This window comes from Bemisia tabaci, chromosome 1 (assembly GCF_918797505.1).
Source record: "Bemisia tabaci chromosome 1, PGI_BMITA_v3".
Classification (NCBI taxonomy): domain Eukaryota; kingdom Metazoa; phylum Arthropoda; class Insecta; order Hemiptera; family Aleyrodidae; genus Bemisia; species Bemisia tabaci.
In genome coordinates this window covers 3,450,743-3,469,511 of record NC_092793.1, presented here as the reverse complement: position 1 = coordinate 3,469,511, position 18,769 = coordinate 3,450,743, and the positions used below count along the sequence as shown (strand labels likewise).

The following is an 18,769-nucleotide window of genomic DNA, read 5'->3' as shown; positions in this document are numbered from 1 at the left end:
TTAAATTGATTTCATTTTGTTTCTTTGCCATTGCTTTCAATCGTAAATATGAAATGATATTGTCTGTCCAGTCAGGTAAAAAGGTGCACCACCTTCTCTGAATAATTTTAAGCAGTGATCTAGATTCCAATTATCTTATTTCTTTTTTAGGTTAAAGTTGCAGCATATTAATAGTTGGTACATCAAAGTCTCGTTTTTTTAATTTATATCTGGTTACACCAGTACAGGGATCACTAAAGTTTGAATTATGATATCATAGAAATAACAATGAAAGGTGAGGAAGGACTGAATTCCTTTCTTCCCTTTTTTTAATTTCTATTATGAGAATCAATTCATTTATTTATTTATTTATTTTTTTTTCAACAGGTGATAAAGGTGAAATTGGACTCACAGGGCCACAAGGTGAACGTGGATTAGCAGGTGAAGCTGGACCTCAAGGACCTCCTGGATTACCAGTACGTATGATATCCATTGATTACTTTTGGTGATTGGATCCGGAGGGTGTCCTTCTGAAAGAAACTTTCCAGTTTCAAATAAAGAAGTTTTAAGAAAGCATGTGGATATTTGGTCAAATTTTTTTCTTCTTTTAATGCCTAAATAATCCCTGGAGCCCTCATGCATCACTAAATCTACAAACTGGACCATTCCAGTAATGGAGATGTTGCATGTGTGAGGAATTTGCGATTTGACTATTGATTCTCTTGTAAAAGTTCGCGAGAAACACGATGGTGCCACTGGTTTTCTCTGAAATCAACTCCCAAGCTCAAAAAAAGTTCTCAAGTTGAGGCCAAAATGGAGGGGATATCCCGCGCTATCCTGAGAGTCCACCTCTACATCAAGACGAACTCTCCATGCAAAGATAGAGAGCAAATACATTGACAGGGCTGCCACTTTGTTTGAGGACTCTAAAACTGAAAACTTGGTATCCCTGCTAATGTATTTACTCCCTATCTTTGCATGGAGAGTTCGTCTTGATGTAGAGGTGGACTCTCAGGATAGCATGGGATATCCCCTCCATTTTGGCCTCAACTTGAGAGCTTTTTTTGAGCTTGGGAGTTGATTTCAGAGAAAACCAGTGGCACCATTGTGTTTCTTGCGAACTTTTACATATGAATCAATACCTAGTCAAATTGCAAATTCCTCACACATGCAACATCTCCATTGAAGGACTCACAGGTCTCAGGAAACAAAAAATTCTAGACACAAAGATGGAATGACGTTGTTCACAGAAAGGGGGAAAAAAGGAGAGAGCCATCAAATCTCAGCCTAAATTTTTGAACAGATGTATTGTGGTTATAGCGAAGTAATTTGAATCTCTCAAAGGTCTAGTTAGATCTATTGAAAATCTTCCGCATAATCAAAGAAAAAAAACTGGAATCATTGTCACTCTTATTTTGGGGAACCTCTGTAAGCTCTGAAACATTCATAGAAATGACCTGTGAGCTCTTTTAAGCTATCGACTAACTTACTGATTCAAAAGCTAAAAAATGTACATCTTTTTCCATAGGGTCAGTCTGGGCCGAAAGGTGAAAAAGGAGAATATGGAGACATTGGACCACCTGGATTGATGGGTCCACCTGGTTTGCCAGGTCCACCGGTAAGTATCCTCTTATTTTACAACTTGAATTTGCTGTTCCTTCCGTCTGAGAGACCCATCCCTTTCTTGTCTTGAATTCATGGCATATGTTCAGAAAATGTCACCTGTGAAGTACCTACATAGGAATTAAAAATACAGAAGTCATTGCAAAAATCACTGCTAATGTCCATAGAGTAACGATCAAGTATATTAAAACTGGTAAGTATTTCATTTAAATACAACTGGAACTGTACATCAATGACATTATTATTACTACTATTGATTAACGTAAGGTCAATTACCTATAGATGACCAAAGTGCGAAACCTTGTATCTCTATTTGGGACGTTGCAGACTTCCCGTCATACTATGTATTTCCTTTATTAAACTTGTAAACATAATTTCTCGTGAGCTTCCTTGATTTTTTTCTCTGTTAGCAGAATATTCTGCATACACTTCAAGATAAAAAATTGGCTAGTTTTGTTTTAAAAAAAATAGAATAGGAGCGAAATTTTTGAAACACCACAATAGAGATGCGTGGTTTTACGTTTTGGCCATCGCTATGATGTGAGAGATGGATATTCCTCGATTGGCCATTCTTGGCCATAAGCCCATTGTTAGAAAGGCTAATGTATTAACATTAATGTATTAGGTCTGAAGGCTCATAAAATAAAACAAAGTAATGAAAAAAAAGAACTCAATCAAGAAAATAAAACAAATTTAATTAAAAAGTTAAGTAAAGCAGAATGAATGATTATCAAAATATATCCTTTCCAGGCAATTTGTGAACACAACTTCAGCCATACTATCATTGCCTTTTCAGTATCCTCCGGCTATTCAAATGACCTGAATCCTTTCCTTTTTATTTTCAGGGTTATCCAGGTCAAAAAGGAGAGAAGGGCGACAAAGGCGACTCGGTAAGTCATCTTTGAATAAGTTCTTTAATAATTGAACAATGCTGTATTAAAAAGAGCCCTCTGTTAGTTGAATACACTTTATTGTAAAGTAATTAACTATTTTCTATGAAGTCACTTGAAATCCTGGAACCATCAAATTTTCTACACCTGAATTCTAATATTTAACACATGGGGTAACCAATACCAACTATCCTAAACAACCATGTTGTAATCTCCAGAGAAATACAGCAAACATTAGTTGAGGAGGGAAAGATGCCACGAAAAGAGGGACTCTCAGAGTACATTGCAAGATTGAAGTACCACTTTAATTTTTTTCTATTTTGATATCATGTAAAAATTAATCAATTCATTACATCCTAAGTATGAAAATTCTTAAATGTTGGCAAAGCCAGTATTTTTCAATATTAATGATCAGAAAACGAAAACATCAGCAACTTAAAGATCAGTTACATAAGCATTTGGATTTAACATCATATTTTTTCTTTAGTTATTTTGGTAGCATTGAATCTCTTCAATCCATGCACAACGTTTAGATTTTCATAATTTATTGAATTCACTTCGTAGGTTATTCATATAACATATCAAAACATTATGACCCTCTTTTCTTCATTTTTATTATTTCCCACTTTAATCTTCAGGAACTAGTCTCCAATAGTCCGTTGTTTCTTTGTTGCTTCAGTTACTGTCCATTGCCTCTTGATTAATTTATATTTTTTATCTTCTAATCAATTTTTTCTTGTTTCTTTTCAATTTCATGAACTTTGTGGACTGCAGAAATATAAGAAACTAAGGAGGAGACAGGTATGTAAACTCTTATATCTTTGAAAGTTTTTTTTCCCCCTTTTTTTTTTTTTAACCAAAGAAAGTGTATAAGCACTTGTACTGGTTGTCCTCTGATACATGCAGAGTAAAGACCTGAAAAGTTAGGCCGCGATTGTTATTTTGCCCCCATCTCCTCAACAGAGGGAGACCCCGCTGGGCCTTGCCCAGAGAAATTTCGAAATCTTAACTTGTTTAGCCCTGAACCGTTTTTGCGGTCCCCCCAAAAACCCTGGGCCCTAGCTCCAGTCGCAGCCTGGCAGTTCTGATTAGTCTGAGCCAGAATTTGAACATAAAACACTTTGCAACAGCTTTGTACAAAACATGCAATGCTATACCTTTCTTTTGTAGATTTTCGAATAACGAAAGATACTCCTTGAATGGTCTAACATCACTAATATTTTTATAATATTTATCGGGAGAAACCTCTAAAAAATTCTGGACACCACCTATTATCTATCATTGTTTCTTCATGTTTTCTCACCTAATTGAAATTTCACTCCTTTTATTTTTTGTTTACAGAAAGAATTTTCAATGAATGAAAGTTCTTGTTGTCTTTGCTTCAGGTTAACTCGATGGCTAAACTTGGGAACAATATTTCTTACAGGTGTTTCAAAGTTTCTGATCTATTTAGTTTTTTCAAGAGAAATGAAACAAATTTTATCGCCTGAAATTTTTATAAAACATTCTTCACCCAGGGAAGAAACATCATGGAAGAGAAATCTCCTGAAGAAATTATATCGATTAGTCCTCCGATGAAAAAGTAAACTCTTATGGACAATCTCATAGAAATGAGTGGTTTCCAAGTTTAGCCACAGATGGACATGCTCTAACTTAATATGCTGAAGGAAGAAAAACAATTTTGGCATAATTGACCAGCATAAGGTCTGTGATGTATGTCAAAGATAGCTACAGGATGCAAGTATACCTTCAAGCTGGTGGATCAGTGCCGCCTAAAATGATCTGTATATTTCAACATGGATTTCATTTTATTTGCAGGGTGACGGCACACAGTATGATGTAGAAGGTGTGCAAGGTCCACCAGGACCTCCCGGACCAGCAGGTTTGCCAGGACTACAGGGTCCCCCCGGAATCAAAGGAGACAGAGGAATGGATGGAGGGAAAGGAGAGCCTGTAAGTATTTTTGCATCATTAATGTATGTGCATATCATTGTTTTTCATGCATAAGTAGAGACACTTACAATAGTAGAACAGTGCTGGGTCCACACCATACCAAGGGGAAATTGAAACCAGAAAAAACCAAAAATTAGAATCAAAGCTTCTGTGAACTCAAATGAGTTCCAGTTCTGAGAGGAGAGAATGGTACGTTTTTCAAAATCTTTTTTTTTTTTTTAATTTATTTAGTTTTTAACTCTCCGATTATCCTTACCATCTTACCTTCTTTTCTGGATAATATTAACCAAGAAAGCAGCGGTATTCCGCTTCTTGGAATGCGAGTGAAAGATGTTCACAAAGGCGAATGTGATGTTAAAAGAATGTCAAAAATGTGAAAAAAATGAGTTAAAAAAATTGGACATCCACTCTTTTTAAAAGTACTGATTCATACTGGTTTGTTTCTTATTTAAGTTCATTGGTCAGTTATACCTACTTGGATCCCAGCTTAGTTTCCTGCAAAATTCTAAAAGGTTTTAAAATTCTGCAATATATACCAAGTAAGGCAGAGCACCAAAATGCTGTCCTTAAGCCATCTGTCATTGCTGCTGAACAAATTCCAGGGATAAATAAGGAGAACATTCGAGAAAAATTGATTGTTGGACAGTTGCTACTGAACGAGAAACATCCCCTATGCAACTGCCTGAGCTGAACGCTCAATTGATAATCACTCTGTCTATCAATCCAACTCATGGAAAACAATTGACAATGGCTCAGACTTTGAATCATTTTCTTTACACAAACGGAGAGAAAATTTTGAGTAAGATTCGCAAATGATGAGAATCAATTCTCAATGTACGCAAGAAAAAAGCAATATCACCATAAAAATTAGAAAAAAAAGCAGAAGAAAATGCAGCAGGCTTTTTTCTATCGTATTTTCAAATTAAATAAGAATATTTTCTCAAACGTTTTCATCCTGTATTTTTTTCTTTTTTCCTCCAACACAGGGAGAAAAGGGTTCGAAAGGAGATCCTGGACCAATGGGTTTACCGGTAAGTTTTATTTCTTGATCAATAATGAAGTAAAAAAATATTCCAAGTCTCATACCTAATTGCCAAAGCACATTGTGATATTTGATTTAAATATCTTCCTGAAATTTTAGCAGATGCTCATGAATACTTTTCCTGAGCTTTCCTTGCATTAATCTCAAGAACAATAATTTCGATGACCAAAGTGGGAAATCACAAATCCCCGCATAAGATGCTGCTGACTTCCCCTTCTTGCTTTAGATTTTCCTCAGAAAACCAGTCAAGTATTTCGTTGAAAGCCTTCTTGATTTTTCATCTCTGTCAGCAGAATATTCTGTTTAAATTTCAGGCCTTAAAATTGACATGTTTTTTTCAAAAAAATAAAGTAGCGGAAATTTGGAGACACTACAAAGGAGATATGTGGTTTCGCATTTTAGCTATCGAATTCCTTCATATTTCCAAGCAAGCATTTTGACGGTAAATATTTGAGGTCAAGCTTTGCAACCTTAAGTGATCTACTTTTTCTATTGCCATACAGACTATTGAGTTTTTCCATAGACATTTTTGAGATCTCACTGCTTTTTAATCCTCATGTAATATTCAACACTCATTGTAAAAAGTTTCCGAAAAACGGCGCAGATTGTTTGTTTGTACTGTACTACCATGCTAAGAATACCGCAGTATGAGCATTTGAATGTTGCCAAATTTCCTCTCAGAAATTTGTTTTTAAAAAAAGTTATGAATTCTTTTCCTTAAAATTTCCAGATACTTTACGTCAAATTACGAAAGTTCTCGAAAAAATTGGAAGAAAAGAGTTTACACATTTTCTCGGAAGTTCGTTGTTTGTTTAGGGAAATTTGGCAATGTCTTAAGGCTCATTAGGTGTTCCTCCTTAGTGCGGCAGTGTAGTATTAGATTATTAAGTAGGACTGAGGTTATTAATTTTTTTGCTTTTTTGACAGGGTCCAATGGGTCTTCGAGGAGAATCAGGTCGAATTGGTGAAACAGGGAGGCCGGTAAGGATCTAATTATTTGTCCACTAACCTCGATTCTTATCCTTCAACTAACCAAGACTAATCCATTAAATCATCTGGAACTTCTAGCTCTCTCATACATATCATTGGCAGTTGACTAATTTTGATGCATAAGAGCAGAGCTTATTAATGGTGATGGTTTTATCACTAATTTACCACCATCTTGATCTTCTTAAGAAGGTCGTCATCTGGCTGATATCTGTGTGCCTACTACTTACCAATTTCTCTCTTAGGAAGTAAATTAACTCTTCTTGTTTCGTTTTTCGTTCAGCGAAAAGCTAGCATAATCCACAAAAACTCCTCATGGAAAGATTAGTTTTAGCTAACATATTTGCCACTCATCTTAGTATCCGATTGAAATTGGAGGATTCATGTTCAGTTGTATATGTATTGAATGTATTCTATGAAAAAATTGATAGTTTGCTCAACAATGAAGTATGATTCTTTATTCAAAAGTATGGAAATTGACTTTGGAGCTTGTGACTCATCAACAGAGTAATAATGCTTCCTTATGGTAATCTGAACCCTTAGTCTGATTTTTTTTAAGTTGATAAGTATGTGTGTAATGAACTCCCTTTGTACAAAAAGGCAAAATGTAAATGAGACTATTCACAGGAAAAGAGATGCTAGTGGTGAAAAATGCAAAATGAAGTTATTCATACCATTCGAGTGCTGAGTAATAATTAGAAAGAGTTCTACAATGTCAAACCAAACTGGATCTATGATGTTTTTAAGTTTGCAATTCGAATCACTCAGTTTTTAAGAAACGCTATTCTAAGGTTTAGCATTCCGTGTAAGGATCTAAAAATTGCTATTATCAAATTATACTGCAACTTTACATACCCCATTGGCACCTAAATGAACAACTTGCAACTTGTTAAGCCTTTTTTGTTTAAGGACAATCACAAATAAAAAATTCACGGTGAAACTACAAAAATGCATGTATTGCTTTGCAATGTTCCAAACCTCCTGCCGTAATATTTTTTTCAAATAAATAAATACTCAATGTCTTTTCTAGAAAATTTGCCTGATTTTTCTTTTTCAAGTCGTTTCGAGAAAACTTCCCCTTCTTCTCTGTGTGAAGAACATCCTGTGGATGTGTCAGTAACGGAGTTGTGATCTCCTTTGAAAAATGAAATAGGAGTGGAGTTTTTGAAAACTTGCAAACAAGATATGTGATTTTTTTTTTAGTTTTACTGTGGAAATACTGAAAACATATTGATGTATATTTCTCATCTTTGGTTCAAGCATCTATGCAGTTAAGTATTGAAATGAAACGTCAATCAATTTTCGCCAAAAGGGTTGAGCTGTATTAAAGAGAAAAGAAGGAAAGAGGAAAAAAGGGAATAAATCTAGCTTTACCTATGTAATGGAAAAATTCTTACAAATGAGCACTATAAACCCTCTTAAAACTTGTGTTTCCCCTATAGTTTTAAGAAAGAAGACTATTTTGTTGTAATGATATCATGATTTTTGTATGTATATCTATGCTTGGAGGAATCCAAAGTTTTCAGAATTGCCGCTGCTATTAATATTCTTGTTTGTCCAAGTTTTGATCAATGGCTCCGTCAAAACATTTTTTATGAAGGAAAAAAATTTAAAATTTAGGAAAAGAAAGTTTCTCTTGTTTGTTTAAATTCCCTGTAAGAGTAAGTAGGTTGGTGTTCTGTGTATTATATACCTAGTTAATCTCGCAATACATGTAGAGTTATTCTCAGTCAGCCTCGTACAGTTATTCTCCTTATATATTTTGGCATATAAATAAAAGATAATAATAGGAGCAAAAAAAAAAGAAGATATCCAGACTTTAAGTGTTTTTTTTTCAAAGGAAATATACCGTTTTGCTTTTTCATTGGTATTTCCCCACTGTCTGCAAGAAACTTTTGAAAGTAACTTAATGTAGCCAGTAACAAAGAATCTCCATGTAATTTCAATGCTAAAATTATTTAACATATTACATTGCAACATAATACTGCAAAAAACCCAAAGCAATACTGCACAGAGAAATTTCTTTTAGTTATCAATCAAGGAAAACAAAGGTTTTTCTAGGGTAGTTGTAATCATCTTACAAGGGGAACTTCCTTCAGAAAAGAGTGGAGAATTCAATTTTCTTTTTGATTGCAAGGTGAGCTATGTTAAAGAAATTGTCCAATTTATTCTGCAGAAACCCAAAATATTCAAAACAATTTTTTTATTTGACGTTTGTTTTTTAACTCCTATGTTGATTCAGACAATGAATTTGAAAAAAGTTTCTCTGTACATTTGTATATTTTTTTATTATTTATTATGTTCTTTTTCATAGAATAACGTCTGCAAGAGAATTTAATGAGATAGACAGTCTTTTGTATAACATAAACAAAAATGGCCAGAACTTTTGTTTAGCTCAAAGACAAATAGAGCTTTCTTTGTAGCTCTTTTCCTACAGGAAAAAATTCCTCTCTAAGTTCTACCACTTAAACTTTGATATGACCCTTGAGCAATATGTTCCACATAAATCTGATTTTTGGGAAACGTGTTAGACATATAGTTTAACCCGACACTGAACAGCCATCAGGGAGAGAAAAAAAACTATCACTGCCTTTACCAGAATTTTGAATTATTGATTGTAAAAATATTTATCATTCCCATGATACTATAGAAGATACTCACTACTTTATTAACCTCTGGCTGAACTCAAGGCCTATTCCCATCCATCAGTTTGTATGTAGAGGACACCTTGGGACAGAAATGGTGTTATAATTTGGAAGCGTCATGGTTCTAATGTGTTAAAATGTATAATTTTGTAAACTTTCCGAAAGAACATTTTACCTTCATGCTGTGTATACTGAGTATGCCTGGACTGAAGCATATCAATGGTGAGACTTCCAAACCATTCATCTTGCTTTGCGACGTTGCAGACTTCCTGTCATAATCTATCTTTCAAATTGATAACTACTCATCGTCAATGCTTTAAAACTCCCATTATTTTTCTTCTCTGTGCGAAGAAAATTCTGTAAAAGCTGCAAGGAATGATGTTGAATTGTTCGCCTCAAAAGGAAATAAAATAGGAGGGGAGATTTTCAAACACTGCAAAGGAGATACATGCTTTGGGAGTTTCGTTGTCGATATGTATTATGCAATATTCAAATAATAAAATGTATTGAAGAGGGTGTCATTCCATTCTTGGTAGCAGCCACAAAAGCAGCTAAATTTTCTAAGGATGGTCATGTGACTAAGACCTAGGTACAACTTGGTTAGGAATGATGTCAGTTCTAAAAGCCCATTTTGTCTGTGTTACTTCTTATTTTTATTCCATCACATTTTCTTAAAGAGAACAAGTCATGATTCCGAATAAAATATTAACCTTACCAGGAAGCAATTAGGCTTCAAAAATTACACCCCCCCCCCCCAACAGGAGCGGTTCATTATTTTAAAAGTTGTGCAAATTTGAAATTTTGGATCCAAACTGAACCTTTGAAACGATTCCTAAACCCAAACCAACAGAACGGAACTCTCCAAAAAACTGCAACCTATCTTAAAAATCAAAATTAGATATTAGTACCTGCTTAACCACTAAATTTTGGGAAGCAGAAAATAGTTAGCACCCACAAAAACTTGCAAGAGCCAGGCAAAATACCAACTATCGCAAAATTGCCGAGCACAAATTTTCCAATTGAACTGTACTTAAACTAGAATGCCAGCTCGAACCTTTTGAAGGTTTGCCCAACCTAAGTAACATGAGGGTATAAAAACTCAAATTCAAAGCTCTAAGTGTTATTGTTGAAACCTTAAGCTATTTTAATTCGTTGAAACAGTAGAAGGAACATTTCATCATCTTGAAATCATGTCATCAAATGATTAGAATTGGATAGTTTCTATAGAGTTACGCAGGCAACAGTTTTGATCCAAATTCAAGCTTAACATTTTTGTAAAATATTGCTTGTCTCATGGTGTTTCAGTCATGTTGTACAAATTTGTATTATATTTTTTACTTATTTTTAGAGAATTTGCGAAAAATATTAAACTAATTCAGCTGTGAACTGTTATGCTCCTAGTTTTATGCTTTTGGTTCAATCTTTTTTCAGTTTTGTGAATAACTCCTGCGATAAATTAAAAATAATTCATAGCAGTGGAGGAATGAAGTGAAAAAGTGATGAACTCACAATGAAGCATGCAAAAGCATGAAAAAAAAGGAACTAGATTGTCTGGTCTCACATGAGCAAGGTAAAGTTCATGCTCAAACATAGGTGGTAACTTGGAAAAAAGCTGGTCCGTGACCCCCATATTACGTTAAAAAAAAAAAAAAATTGCAAACTCTTCAGTAAAATATTAGCTCAATAGCTTGTTTTGCAAAGCATCTATTTATGCAGCTACCAACAAATTAAATTTAACCAGCAGGAAACTTAATCTTCATCAATTTCCACCAGAAGATGTTCAAATTCCGAGGCAAGTAACGGCACTGCAGTTAAGACATAAGGATCAAAAATATTTACCCAATTATACCTGTTCATTTATTGCACAAAATTGTCATCAAATTTCTCATTTTTCAAAACTGTACGTACTTTTAGATAAATATACTTCATCCAAATTCTGATACTAATAAAGAAAAGTAGCTTTATGAAGAACATTGTAACTAAACACTATTTTTATAACTGTACATTGTTTGATTGATGTGTTGTACTATATTTTCAGTCGGTTACTTCTTGTTAATGTCTCTGAAAATACTTTTTGAGTTACAAGGGTGCAACAAATCCATTAATGTAAATATTAATGATAAATTCTAGTTTACTCGTGTGTGTCAGATGCTCTTTTCACCTGACCCTGTACATTTTGATGTAAATGAGTTTTTTTTTCTTTTTTTTTTTCTTACAAGTAGGTTAGTAGATAATGTGTGTTATATTTTGAATTTTTAGATATCATGTCGAGGTGAATGGAACATCGACAATTTCAAGATGTTTCCTTGAACCCATGAACTTTCATCAGACCCAGACCTTCCCCTTTTGTGATAAACGAGACTCAGTCATCCCAATTTATTCCCCAGAGCTTCCTTTTCCAGCCTCATCTTAAATTATTTTTCACCAGATCATTTAATGTCTGTGAAATTTGCATCAAACCGAGATGCATATTATATAAAAAATAACCGTTAAAATAAATCCTTTATTTAATTTACAAGGTAGTGTTCACTTAGGCTGGAGTGCTGGCATACTATGAAAATGGTCCATCGTAACAGGCAAGAGCAGAACCCCTTGTCGCAGCTCTGAATTTGATTTGGTTTCAAGACTAAAGTATGCTAAAGCTTTTGGCTCTGGGTTTTCTTGTCTTTTGGTGTCGTTATCGCATCAGGGTGATGCTTAAGGTGTGAGTTTTGGTGACAGGGGCATGCGCTGCTTGTGCATTAAACCGTTTTTCTCGGATCCAGCACACTGGCTTAAATGTATTAACTTACAAGACAAAACATGAGAAAGCATCGCATCCAGTGTTATTTAAACTTGTTGATTACTTCTGAAATGTTAAAAGATGTCTGTGAAGTAGCAATTTGAGGTTCTTCTCCTGAAGTTGTTGCTCTTAAGTACGATCTTAATTTCTTTCTACCAAGTACTTAAACAGTTTTTCAGTATCGTTCTGATTTGGCGAATATAACCATTGATTTTTGTACTTACTTTGCTCCTTCTTTTTTTTGTACGATATTTTTTAAGTTTCTCAAGTTATCTAAAATTCATGTTCAATTCAGAAATTAAATAATCTGATTGATAATCATACATTTTTGACCATCCTTTATTTAGTCATGATACTCAAAAACAACAACCTGGGTTACAATTATATTGACCAAAGCCTGAGATGTTTGGCAAGGAACATTTTTGCCACAAAATATGCTAGATTTTTTTAAGGAATAAACAGAGGAAAGCAAATGTGAGCATCGTCAGGAAAAGTGAGCTGAGAAAGGAACAAATAGAATGAAGCCATCGATAGCACTGCCCAGAGAACTTCTGACGTATTTTTGCACCAAAAATGCCTAATCAAAGTTGATTCATAATGGTTTGAAGTTCGTAGTTGTAAAAGTGTAGTTTTGAGAATGAGCTTTTTAAAGATCCAGCTCAGATTGTTGAATTAAAATGAAACATCAGCCTCTTTGCTCTCTTCAAAATGACTGAAACTCCTTGAGCTTATTCCTTGGATACCAGATAACCGAGTGTTTTGGTTGGAAATTCAATTTTTTTTTTTCACACACCTTGACAAAAATCTCTCACTTGAGAAATTTTCCTCGAGAAGCATTTTATTTGCTTATTTGCAGACAAAAAGTATGAGAGGAATCTTTAATTAATATAGATTATAGATAATGAGTCATCAGTTAAATTATAAAATTTAGAAGATTAAGTAAGATATCTTACTCAATGTCTTAATGTAAATTAAGTAGATGTTTCATTTTAAAGACAAAGCCAACTCATATAAATTACCAAATTAAAAAGCAGGTATGCATCATACCGTACAGCCAGCCCATACTACTGAATTTTCGCCTGATCCTAAAGTTGTCAGTCGACATACTTTCAAATTCGTTTATCTACGTTATGTCTCAGGGTGTAATTCAACTTTGTGATCAAAGTCAGGTCTATCGATCCTACGTCCTCCTTAGGAGCGCTATACCAAGATATTTATTTTCATGAGCAAGGACAAAGGATAGCGTTTTGAAACTTTTTCCTTTTTGCTTGGTAATGATTGAATTATTTTATTGAAACTCAAAGCTTTCCCAAACCTCATGTATTTTGAATGAGGTGACTTTTTAAATTTTTGGAATGTCACGAGTTGCTGATTCAATTTCGGTAAGCAGGTGCTCTATCCTAGGCCTAAGAGAGGCACTTTTTTTCGTGGTTTTATGTTTCTCATGCTGAGATGGACTACGTGTATGTGTTCTTTCATCAGAAAAATCTCCAGAACAGAATCCAGTCATTTCCAGCCCAGTGAACAACGAACGAAAACTTTACCTCTAGGTCAGTTAATCTACACTGTAGCACTCAAATCTTATGTGAAAAATTTTGTGTCTTCAATTTTAGGCACTGTTCTATTTCCTGTTTTTATTTTGTACTTTATTGTTACTTTAGTTCTGCATGGAAAAAAAATGGAGCAACTTTTGCTGAAGGGTGAAAGGAAATTGCGTTTCTATCGTTAAACGTATGCTTAAAAATCAAGATTGGTAAAGTCTGAAATCCACTCTGCGTTACATGTGATGTTCAGGAATTGGCACTTTTTTCCCACCCTCTTGCTTTAAAAAGTACATCATAGTGAAGATCGAACTTAACACAAATGGATCACCGTGGACCTCGCACAGAACTCCAAGGGGCACTATCATTTGGTGCAGCTCCACAAATAAAAAGAAAAAACGATGATAACACCTCCTATGAAACGTAAATTGAAGAGTAGGGAAGTTTGATCAAATGTGTAAAATTTTTACTTCTTTTATTTGAGGAGCTACATATATGTTGCATGATAGACCCCATCTTGGGTTTTGCACAAAGTTTAGGGTGACTTGTCCATGCCAGATTAGAACTTTGCTAGTTTCTGTGTACTTTTTGAAATGAGAAGCAAACAAATTCAAGCGCAAATTTTGAAGTAAGGAGTAAAGAACTCTGCATAGAAAATCAAGGGGTTCGGCTTTGACTAATTTTTACTATTATTGAATATTATGTTCTCTGTGATTCCTAAACCTAAGCCTTTACGAGCCTTCAAAATAGAACTCTTTAAGTACCAATTTCGAGAAAAGTAGGGCTGCGAAGTGAATTTGTAGGATTTACAACCGTCGTCCTGTAAAGTTGTGGCATTGCTGCTGTATGAAATATGCGAAGCCCTGTCCTGGAGCAGTTGATGCAGAGGGTGTTAGGCTTCTGTTTTATACTTTCAGCCAGCAACCAGCGAGGGAAGAAAGCTCTCCTGCATCATTAATATTACTACTACTGTATGTAAAAATGCTGAAAAGTTCTATTCTGAGCCCAATTTTTGTCAAAATTGGCTCATTGAAAGCTCATCAAGCTGTCAGAAGGTCATGAAGAAAATCGCCCCAAGTAACAAAATTTAGCAAGCGCTGAATCTCCTTTTTTTCCTCCATGCTTTTCCTAGACTTATCTGAACCATTTACCAAAATTTTTAAAAAAAAAAACAATTGAGTTAACACCATTTCCAGCTTTAGTAAAATTTTACAACAGTCCCATTTTGAATGGGCGTAGAAAAACAATATCCTCTTAAAGTCCTATGTCTTACCTCTAAAATGTTCGCAAAAATAATTATTGAGAGAGATTTCAGTTTCCTAATCTGCCAGAAGTGTATTTCAGTACATTGATTCCAACAGAAAGTACCAATTGAGTGACAGAACCAACCAACAGGCTTTAATATGATCGATTACAGTTACATAGATTTATTATCATTCACAAGTAGAAATCCTAAATAGTCAAAGTAAATTCTTCGTATTTTCTAGATTTTTTAAATCCTATTTTGTTTTCAAGCACTTCTTTTCCTCTTGTACTGACTCATCTGATAAGCTTTCGTTCTTAAATGTACACCCAAAACGCTCAAACAAACCCCCCATAAACAAATGCTTTTCAGAGTTTATATTTTTACAATAGAGTCTCTTATCCAAATTGGGCATGTTCATGCTTAGTCAAAAGATCTTCTTTTTTAAGAGTTCTTATTGGTTGTTGTAGTTGATCTCGTAGTCATGTAAGTTGACATCGCATAGCCTAAGTTTTTACGTTAATGTATCAATTGAATGCATTTTCTTCATTAATTTGAATTTATTCTCCCAAAACACCGAAATTACGCATTTAGTTAACTTTGATTGTCCTTCTTTCTTTTCTCTTTTTTAGCTTTTTCTTTCATAACTCACTTCGAAATTTGAGCCTTTTAACCCTTCATATTAAAAGGAAAGTCTTCTACTTGCTCTGTTATGTTTAAAGAAAAAATATTTTCAGCCTCTTTCAATTTTTGTTTCTATTATCTTTCATTTCTCATTTTTTTTCTCTAAAATCTTCAGCTTTTTTATGTTTTTAGCCCCTTTCTCTCAGTTATTTAAGTTGTACTTGTCTTCTTGAAGTTAAGTTACCAAGTTTATGCCTGCTTGAGCATGTATTTTGTCTCCATCTTTGCACCATTTTTTTTCTTTGCATCTTCTATGAATGTTGTTGCAACCATTGCATAAAATTGCATCTTGCGTTTGTGCACGCTTATACTTCCATTTCGAAATGCATTTTTTAACAATTCTGACAACTGCATTAAGTGCTGTGTTTTTCAAGAGAATGGCTTTCATGAACTTTCTCAATGCACAGTGTTAAGTCAAGAGCACCGAGGCAATAAAATGCTTTTCAATGTTGAAATTATAAAAACATACGTAGACTGCGGTATTTCAAAGTTTTTTCCTCATTTGTAATTGATTTATATTCAACAATCTTATGTTTTTGTACGTAGGTACCTGAATAATATCGATAAAGGTCATTGTTTTTTAAATTGGCTAGGTTTTGTCAGTCATTAAACAAGGGGCAGAACCTTCGTGGCGCCCTCACAATAGATTGATGGCAAAATGGGGCAAAGATCTGGTTTTCTGAAATCCATTTATTGGTGGGAAATAAACTGATTATAATCGGTGATATTTTGACTTAATCTTTAAATTTCTATCAATATTTTCTTAGAAATACTCATAAAAAATATAAATTAGTTTTCTCATTAAAAAAAGTTCAATGTGGAAACTTTGAAAGACAGCAATCCTGAGGACAATTTAGTGCAGTACACTAAAGAAATGATAAATACTCAGTAAAATTGCTCTCTCTTTTCGCTCATTTTCGCCTCCCATAGACGTTGGTCTGTACGAGGTGGGAATGTGCAATACAATTATAAAATATAAAACAAACAAAAACAATATGTTTCTATTTTTATTTTAAAGCAAAGTAACTTTTAATAATTCCTTTTTCCTAAAACTCTCATCAATTTCCTCTTATTTCTGTCTGAAGTATTCAGAACAATTTTTCTTCCGTTTTCTCCCGTGTGTCCTCAAAAAGTGAATTTTTCTTGGAAAGTGAGTAGAGATTATGCCGTGCAGAAAATGGCAATACTTGATTTTCATTTTTACCCTTACATCTCTTAGTAGTCCCCTCCTTACTCTACCAAGTTTTTCTTCCCTAAAGAGGCATTATTTGTTTCTAAATTTTACAAATAGTAAATTTATTTTGCGATTCCGAAGTCACTTGTTCATTTGTGATGGGTGAAATGGCAGCATTAAGTCCTCCAACTTCCAGCAAGATGAAGGGGATAATTGCATTGAATCAAGTTGATGGTTAATCAAGATTTTGAGCAATTTGCTAATAAAAAATTCTAATAAAGCTGAAATATTTCCAGTGGAACCATGGAGGACATATTTTTGTTGTAGGTTTTTTTTTTTTTTTTTTTTTTTTATAAAACTTTTATATTGAAACCTGTTGTTCAGAAAATTCCAATTCTGAATTTCAACAGATTTTCAGGAACCAGTTCTGCTATTAAGATGTAATTCTTGGTCAATTTTAGCCTTTGCATATATGTGATCTCCTCGTCATTTTTTCTGTTGACCGCCCAAATCTGTAGATTCAGCTTGTGTAGGTTTTTACAATCCTGAACAATTTCCATAATCGCTTTATGACCTGTATTCACAAAATATTTTCTCCTATCCTTTCGTATCAAATCGAGATTAAATTAAATTTGTTAGGCCTTTTCAGGATGAGCAGGGGGAATTCGCACCAGTAGCTCCTCCTAGGTAGTGTGCCTGCTGCTTGCTGCACCTAGCACTTCAATCGCAAAAGGGAGGAAGAACATCACTTTCAGTGATTATAATTTAAATATTTTTGGTTACTTACTGACAACAATTGTAAAGTTTTCATCTTAAACAAAATAATGCCTCTCTACCTTTTTAAGCCAAAGCCTATAAGATAGGAGGGAATAGGAAGAAGATTTTGACCAATGTCATTCTTCCATTCCTGCTTCTACTAAGCTCCACCAAAACGGGGCACTTTTATGCTCATTGGTTTTTTTCTCTTTTTTCAGGGGCCTCCTGGACTTGATGGAATGAAGGTATGTACTGTAATTCCTGTTGTCTCCTGGAGAAAAAATTTCCTTCCTTTCAGTTTATTCTCACTAATTTTTTAAGCAAAAGACAATGTCATTCCTTGGAACCATCCGACTCTCCGAAAAGTAATGTCAAGGTTTTACTTTCCAGTTAGCTGTTTGGGGTGTACGAAGTACATCCTAATGGCTAGTTACAGAGTTCCAGTTTTCCTGAGTTGAATTTGCGATATTCAAGTTGGTCAACCCCTAGAAAGTTTCCATGCAGTCTCTAAATTGACCTCCTACAAGGAAAAAACCCAAAAAAATTTAACTTGTACTTCAAACGACCCATAGGAATTGAGTTAAAAATTCAAAAATTTTGGCAAGCATATCATTTCCCCCAGAAAATTGCGAGATACGACGCTTTGGGCGAAAATTTTGTTAGTTTTGATGCAGCTTGGAGCATCAAGTCGCAAACAGCACTCTGACCATGTAAGAGCATGGTGCCCTAGCCACTGGGAACGTAGGTTGGAGAAGAAAGAAGACCTGTCAGAAAATCCTTACTTTCTCCTCACAATTGAAATATATTACCTTTTGAAAATGAGGAGAAAGAACAAATGACGTAATGAAGTGAATTAGGTTGGTATGTTGGGATACAACAGGAAAACTTCACCCTAACTACTGAACATATATTTTTTAATGGCTTTTTGGATGTATTTACTTAATTTATTACTCCCCCTCCCTTTATTATTTGTTTGATCTCATGTGTTTGAAGTCAAATTATTTTGGATGTCAAAGTATATTCCTTGCTCATCAAAGATCGGTCTACTTTTTTCACAGGGTGGACAAGGCGAGCCTGGCACCAAAGGAGAACGAGGAGATCCAGGCCTTCCTGTAAGTTTTTAGCTTTTTTCCCAATTTGTCTCCATATCCTACAGATCTATCCTTCTACTAACGTGAAATAATTCTCAATTACCTTTACATGATACATTTTTTTTTTGGGATTGTTGAAGACTTAATCTAGTTGTAAGGTATTCTCATCTTTCTGTTGAAGCCTACGGTGTTGGTTTTGATTTAAAATTGATCATCTTGCTTCTTTTAACTAGTATTTGGTGGTGTTTTCACATTAATACTTCAAATTAACCTATTCACTTGCTTAAGATCTAACAGCAGTAGAAGAAATAAAAAAAATCACCAAGGATTTAAAACACAAAGCTTTAGTGTGTACTCTCAAATTAACATACTAACCTAC

The 18,769-nt window shown here is 34.3% G+C and overlaps 1 protein-coding gene across 7 annotated transcripts in view; it reads left to right on the top strand.

The window, feature by feature from the left end:
* LOC109032196 (uncharacterized) overlaps positions 1–18,769 on the top strand; it is a 429,804-nt gene that overhangs the window by 397,994 nt on the left and 13,041 nt on the right. For all 7 annotated transcript variants that reach the window (XM_072302272.1, XM_072302175.1, XM_072302211.1 and 4 more), the window contains 9 exons: positions 367–455; positions 1,508–1,597; positions 2,448–2,492; positions 3,267–3,293; positions 4,311–4,445; positions 5,432–5,476; positions 6,415–6,468; positions 17,518–17,544; positions 18,358–18,411. In XM_072302272.1, the coding sequence (XP_072158373.1) occupies positions 367–455; positions 1,508–1,597; positions 2,448–2,492; positions 3,267–3,293; positions 4,311–4,445; positions 5,432–5,476; positions 6,415–6,468; positions 17,518–17,544; positions 18,358–18,411 (566 nt within the window). The remainder of the gene's footprint in view (positions 1–366; positions 456–1,507; positions 1,598–2,447; positions 2,493–3,266; positions 3,294–4,310; positions 4,446–5,431; positions 5,477–6,414; positions 6,469–17,517; positions 17,545–18,357; positions 18,412–18,769) is intronic.